This window comes from Triticum aestivum, chromosome 4D, assembly GCF_018294505.1.
Source record: "Triticum aestivum cultivar Chinese Spring chromosome 4D, IWGSC CS RefSeq v2.1, whole genome shotgun sequence".
NCBI classification, from domain to species: Eukaryota; Viridiplantae; Streptophyta; class Magnoliopsida; order Poales; family Poaceae; genus Triticum; species Triticum aestivum.
Window position 1 is genome coordinate 450170726 of NC_057805.1, and position 7456 is coordinate 450178181.

At 48.2% G+C, this 7456-nt stretch overlaps 1 protein-coding gene across 1 annotated transcript; it reads right to left on the reverse strand.

Annotated features, from left to right (window-relative positions):
- Window positions 1-1658: 1658 nt before the first annotated feature.
- LOC123098517 (transcription termination factor MTERF8, chloroplastic) lies at window positions 1659-5991 on the reverse strand. The gene is made up of 3 exons (XM_044520549.1): window positions 4540-5991; window positions 2342-3863; window positions 1659-2242 (listed from the first exon to the last, which is right to left on the reverse strand). The coding sequence occupies exon 1, from the start codon at window positions 5677-5679 to the stop codon at window positions 4552-4554; it is 1128 nt and encodes a 375-aa protein (XP_044376484.1). The 5' UTR covers window positions 5680-5991; the 3' UTR covers window positions 1659-2242; window positions 2342-3863; window positions 4540-4551.
- Window positions 5992-7456: the final 1465 nt, after the last annotated feature.

Consider the following 7456-nt stretch of genomic DNA (forward strand, 5'->3'; position numbering starts at 1 on the left):
TCATGGACAGGATTTTGTAAACATTTATTCACATAATCGCATTAATACGGGCAAATAACATAACATATTAGAATATTTATATCCAATTGTAATGCATGGACAATTATCTAGTAATAATAAACAAGGTTATCTAGGTGGACTAGCTTGCATGTCAACACATCATCTGCCAAAGAGCTAATCCATTCTAACGGGTCTAACAAGCATGCATGCTAGCTTGACCTTTCATAGTTGGACTTGAACAACAACAGAAAGGTCACATATGACAGGGGTGGGCAGAGCAGAAATAAATCTGGGGACTAAAGTTAGCCACTAAATTCGTTGCATCTTTATAAAACATTATTACTCGGAACGTTGGTCTTCACATTGAGTTATCTATATGCATTCAGTTTATTCACGCGAACTCCGTATGACTGGAGCTTCATACACACTGCTCGAATTTGCAGTAGATTACCAAAATGTTCGGACAGGTTAATTAATCTCTGAAATTCAATAGGATATTATGCTTGATAATATTTTGTTCGAAATGTCTCGTGCCAATATGCCACGATCGACTAACGTGCCTAGCATAAACGTACTTTCGAAAAACCTAAACTAGGAAACAAAACAAAATGGTTTCAGGTCTCTGCATGCAGTCCGTACGTGGGTTGAGACGTATAGAGTATAGTACCTAGTATTTGGGGCCAAAAGAACTTGACTGCGTACATATATTTGAATAAACAAAGAACATAAACGTTGAATGGAAAAGTTTCGATCATGTCGTTCAGGTTGAAACTAGACTGTTCACGCTGCCTGAGGAATTCAGACACCATGCTTTTTACTACCGATATTCAGTTACCAACGGCGATATGTCAAAGAGATGACCTTGAACAACATTCGGCAAGTGCTGACCGAAGTGCAACAACAAATGGACCTGATCAACGAACTCAAAAGTGGAAGCAATTAAAGTCCTCCGCATGCCGTGGAAATCTTTCTGCACAGGTTGATCTGTTAATCAATTAACTAATCAGCTCGGTTACAAGATCTTACGTCTACGTTTTATTGAAGTTTATTTATTGTTCACTGCTATAGCATGAGCTCTGTTAATTAGCTTCCAAGGCTCCGATTTTCGCGTGTAAGCTCTTGTACAAACGAACGGGAGCAAATGAATGAACCAATATTAATCTACACAAGCATGTCAATGTCCGCTACAGCCAGGTTCGAGGCGGCTAGCCGTGGCAGCTCCCCGACGACGGGGGGTGTTTGGGATCGTTCCAGCACGAGTTGCCTGCACCTGGGCAGGACCTCCATGATCAGCGACCCGGCGCCCCGCCGCAGCCACCCGCCGTCCCCTTCGAGCAACCTCGCCGCGAGGGCCGCGTTGCAGCACTGCATCAACACGGCCGCGGTGACCAGCAGCGCGGCCCTCGTTATCCTTTCCGCCGACGCCATTTCCTTGGGTTGATTTCTACTGGGCCGGGGTTATGATCGGCAACAGCAACTTGCGGCTTGCGGATTGAGAAAGTTAGCAAGTGGCCGAAGCGGATCGGACAAACGCTTCAACTTGCTGGCCAGTTGGTGCAAGAGAGGCAAGCTCGTGGTTCTGTTTTATAGTACTTGTTGTTCGGTGCGTACGTACGCATGCAATGGTTAACCGTCAAAACGGAGGACCGGACCGGGTCCGTTCTATAGTCTGTAGTGGTGGTGGTGGTGCTTGTACTACTCGACTTTTTTATCGGGTCCTATACGTACGTACGTACGTACGCACGCAGCATCGTAGAATTTGATCTATCGGTCACCAGACCAGGACCGCAGCATCTTGGAGAAATGGACAGTTTCAGCCCGGTCTTGTTGCTGCACCGGTGCAGCGATCGGCTTGTCCAAACTCAGATCACCACGGGAGAAAAACCCAGGGAAACAACGTACACCACACACTGCCTGCAGGCCTCTCAGCGCAGCGGAGGAGCAGGGTGACCACATAATGCAAGAATATAGATACTAGTTCTGGTTTTTAACCAACCGGAAGTCAAATTTCGGCCAAAATTTCCACATTTTATAAGTAAGTCTGTGATCCGCACAAATGGACGGACAGGGTTTCCGGTAAGGTAATCAATAAACCTCCCCGGTCGGTTTCCTAGCTAGCTATTCGACTCGCGCGGCGCCTCCCTGATCGGACTTGGAGACACGGAACACCATCATTGATGGAAGGCATTGCAGCGCTTATGATATCTAACCTGACATCGAGTTCCATATACCAGTACCCGGCCTGCAAGAAGTTGCAGAGGGTTTATGAGAAGATGAACATTTTTCGCAGATTTAATAAAAAAAGAACAGATCAAACATCTTATTAGAGGTGTGTTCTTACCCATCCATGAGTAATCCTCATAAACTTAGGTATGCCAACACAAGGGTCAAAAGGGAGACAGTTATAGCTCATTGTTACGAAGTACTACAACAGAGACGGTTTCGGTATGGCGTATGAGCTGGCACGCTGATTAGGAGAAAGTAACACTTTTAGTAGACAAACGGGAAACCTGAGATTGAATTGAAATGTCAGTACAGAATTAGTAATTTCCTGGGAGAAAAGGTAAAGCGTAATACAATTCAATTCAGAAAGAAGAAACATACAACATCGAATTCTGATGAAACTGTGAGGTCTAAATGGCAACAATACGCGTGACAATGGAGTACTGTTTAGCAAAAACAATTATTTATATACTATGAACGCATCCATTGATATCAACAATCTATACCGGTGAAGAGTCTAACTAATTGACAGCCAAGATGCAATCTTGCCACGTAATCATTGTTCTGAACCATGTTCAAATGCCTCCAAATAAGTTGTTCTTAACTATGGTCTGAGACAGAAAGGAATAAAACTCTCCTAGTATAATTAGATTATTAAGAGTTTGACTCGTAATGCACCAGGTGCTCACGATTTCAAAAGGTATACAGCCAGTCTGATAATAGCACAAAAAGGGCATAACCTTCAATGTGCACATGAAACTATACAAATATAAGAAAACCCGTACCTACTCAAAGGGATCATCACTTGTCATGAGGAATTGCAGGTGCATACCCACAGATTCAAAAAAAAAGAACTCAAAGATTAAGAGAATGCTAATACTCCTATATAGCAAGGAGGAAGGTCTTGCTAGACAACAACAGTATGGCCTGCGACAGGAGATGTAAATGATAAATTCAACTATGATTACCTACTGAATAAGTGGACCACTATCTAAAGTAGATCAAACAACTATCATATATGAAGAAATTCGATTTGGCAGAGAAGAAACAGTTTCATATAATTTTTTTGACATCTTGTGTGCTAAGAAATAGCAGAAGATTGTGACATTTCATGCCTAGATGAAAACAGGAGTTCTAGTTCAGATGGAAGCTAAAAGTTGTTAAATATGCAGGTAGATTTTGCGATCTGACAGAAAAATTCTAGATAGCTGATAATTCATACTGTCCAGTATCACATCTGGCTTTAACAAGTTTAGTACAAAGTGACGCGGTACAAGCTTGATATGGTTGTGGAGATATGTTTTTACTACACTGAAAACAGGATAGATGCCATCTAGAGGAGCCAGCTTGCATCTGTTACTGCCTAACTCTGTTTGCATAAAGCAATAGCCTGTGAATGTAACACCTCAGATCAATGTAGGCAGATTGGATACTACGGGGCTTATACCATGATATAACATATTAGCAACAAAACTTCATTCATACCTGTTGCATTGCTGGGCATAAAGAACACATGTAGCCCTTTGATTGGTGCAGATCAAAGGAGGCTTACTCTTTACCAGCCATAGCATTTGGGGGAGATAGTAGGCCATATACAGAAATTGTATTACTGCATTATTTAGTTTTCAGATCAATTGTGCCTAGAACTGAAAGCATCAGCCTAGCCATTCAGAAATATAGGAGAAAAAAAAGGCGCGCGGGGGGGGGGGGGGGGGGGGGGAGAAACTATTGAATCGTGAATTACTTTCACAACAGTTAATATGTTCAAACAAAGATGCTGCGGAAAGAACGGGTATTTTCAGCTTACAAGAACTAGAGCAACCAGATCAAAACTGCATCCTCGGCAGTCAGCGGTGATTAACATATTGTGGCCATCAACAAGTCCAAAATTGTTTAAAGAAGGGTCCAGACTTGTCATTCGAAGGGAAATTTTTATGAGTTCATTTCAAATTGGACTATCTTGTATCATTTCCATGGCCAAACTGAGGGCCTTTCTTCATGGAATGATATCAAGAGTGCAGATATACTACTCACTGAGATTTCAATGCATCTGCATAATGACCTGATCTCACACCGTTAGTTTCACTATGTTTGCCAACATGACATAAGGATGAACATGTTCATAACATGCCATGCTTTCTTCTTTATTAAGTGATGACATGGCCAAACCACATACTAGGACTCATGAACCTAATTACTAGATTCATCAAGTGTTAGCAGCTCCAGCATGTCACAACCAACAGCTAGCTAGGCAAAAACAAATGAAATAAAGACACAGATTGGAATGTGGTACAGTAAGCATCAAAATTTGAATACCTTGTTATTGGTTCATGCAAATCTGAATCTATCAGGCACTTGTCCTCTGCAAACATCATCATAGTCTTCAGCAAGGTACGGCGCAGCTTTCTTGTGAGGGCATATGTACTTCTCCAAGAATATCATCTCGGACGGCGTGAGTGCGGAATAGTAGTCCCGGTCGCGACTTACCAATCCATTTTCCTTAAGATACTTAACAACGTAGTACCTGGGTCTGATCCGGCGCTCCAGGCTGTAAGCGAGCATTGCCGGCCGATGAGCAATGTATGCTGGTTCCAAACCCATCTCAGAGATGAGGAACTCTGACATGCGCTGCACCATGCCCTCAGAACTCCTCAGCATCATTGGAGACTTGGACAAAGCAATGCGCACCTCAGCATCCGACCACCTGAGCGTCTTTTTCAGGTACGCCATTTTGGCAGCAATCTTCTCCTCGCTGTGGAATGCAACAGCATGCATCGCGTGCCTGAACATCGGAGATTCCCGGCTCACGCCAAGACCGTCGGCACGGGCAACCATTGATCGGATGCATTCTGGGTTGGCTGCCAGCAGCCATGGCATACCAACGCATAACTTGGCAATATCGCGATCACCTAGCCCGCACTCCCGCAGCAACGCCACATTGGGCTCGACCGCGCTCTCGATGCTGTGCGTGAGGAGGTTGCAGTTGAACTTCAACGCCTGGAGGAAGGCCTCGGAGGAGCCGAAGAGGGTCAGGTAGTACTGCAGCTTGGAGACGACAGATCTGCAGCGCAAGCGGAGGAGGGGCACGATCTCAGAGCGCGACAACCCGATGCCGCTGAGCGCAGCCAAGTTGGGGGCCAGAGTACTCTCCACGCGGGCGCAGAGTAACCTGGGGTCCTTGGCGACGGCGGTGGCGACGTCGGCTCTGGAGAGGCCGAGGCCGGCGAGGAAGGCGAGGACGGCGTCGGGATTAGAGGGGGACTTGAGGTGGGAGATCTTCGGGGAAGCCTTGAGGGCCTGCGCTCGGGTGAGGCCGCAGGTGGCGACGAGGTACTCCTCCACGGCGAATCCGGTGCTCGGGGAAACGGCGGGCGCGGCCGCGGAGAGGAGGCGGGGGAGAGGGGTGGATGGAGACGAGAGGAGATGGGACACGATGCAGCTTCGGAGGCGAAGCATGGCGGCGCGGGGATTCCGATGGGTTTCGACTGCGTGTGGCCTGCTGCGGATCACGGGCGGCGACTGGAGCGCCGCGGGGGCACCCTCGACGGCGGCCGGAGCCGAGGAGAGGGCTGTAGCCGCTGCGGCTGGCGTGGCAGCTCGAGCGGCGGTGGCTGTGGGAGGGAGAAGCGCGGACAAGAGGAAGTCAGGGGCGGGCGGGGTGGTCGGCTTGGGAGGAGAGTGGGGGGCCGGCACGTCGTCGCCGGGAGAGACGAAGAGGGCGGCGGGTGACGGGGAGAGAGATTGGGGATTCTGGGGCAAGAGAGAGCTAGGGGTTTGAAATGTTTTTTTTTCAACTGCTTTTGAAATGTTTTTTTTTCAACTGCTTTTGAAATGGTATCTGTCGCAATATAGAAGGAAATTTGGAACACACAAAAAGATGCTGCGTTTTAATCATTTTTAGTGTGGATCGCAGATCCGGTTATTTTTCAGAAACCTCTAAAAAGAAGAGTTAACTACACCTATGGTACATAAACTTATTAGGACATAACAGAATCATACATAATCTTGAAACTTACTGAAAAGTGACACTCTAACTTAGGTTCGGGTAACAAATCCATACAAAACAGTCTGTATCTACCCACAGGCCGACAAGTGTCACTATTTCTTTACAAAAAGAGCCCTGAAACTAGTGGAATTTATACAACTAAGGTCCTTGCCTTCTAATTGCCAAATCTACAGCTGTGTTGGTTGCAGTAGAGGGTGAAGAAACCCGCACACGGCTATGGGCATCGTCGTGCTGCCCTATTCATGTGACACGTGGAAGGCCTCCGGACATCCCACATTCAAACTTGTGTGTAGTGTGCAGCCGGTACATGCACGTCTTCCAGCCACTGCCTTGTATGGCCGCGCGTATTGCCGGTGCTACGTGGGTGACATGATGGAGGGGCGGAAGTAAAGGGTCGGCTAGGACACCACAACCATCGCCAGTCTCCTCCGCCTCTGTTTCTGTTGCGCCCTCCACGCGTGGGGCTCCTCGGGCTACCTCACAAATGTCGGCAAGGGCGGGACGACGCACACGGTCTCATGCACACGCAGTGAGGCATCGGTCGACACCCGCGAGGTGTTCGCCCATACCAGGGACTACGTTGTAGATAGCTGGCGGAGGCGTGCACATACAATACCACCGCCATGGTTAGCATGTTTGCCATGCTCATAGGGTAGCTCGACGGGATTCCTTGTCAACGACGCCGACAATGGCAACAAACGGGTCGGATTCCGCAGCACGCAGTAAGTGACGAAGGCGTCGCCGCAGCCTGGGCAGGGGAAGATACCGGCGCGCTTGCCGCCAGCGGGAGCCACAACCATGTGGCACCCGCAGCAGTGCAACACTCGGACCTCCTCCACGGCTTGAACAATGACGGTCACTAGTGCCTCGACAACGTGCCCACTACGGTGTCAGCTAGCTCACTCTCATGTTGCCGCTGCTAGAGATGCGTCCCCACACACAGACGCTACTCACTTCCATCGCCGATTACGTGGCCTACCACCATCCGCCGCCGCGATGTCGTCGGAGGGCTCCTCCGTGGCGGGCGAGCATTGCAGCATGACTCTCCTAGGGCTGCCGCTTCTTCTATCTGTTGCTGCACGTCCTGGTTGTGTGCTCGTGGCATCGTCGGTTAGTGGCGGCATTATCGCATGGCAGTGCGCTGCTGCTTGCGGGTGCGCTCGGCCGCTCTCCAGCTGCGCAGCCGCCCTCCGCGGCCAACAACACGACAATGGATTTTGGGGATTT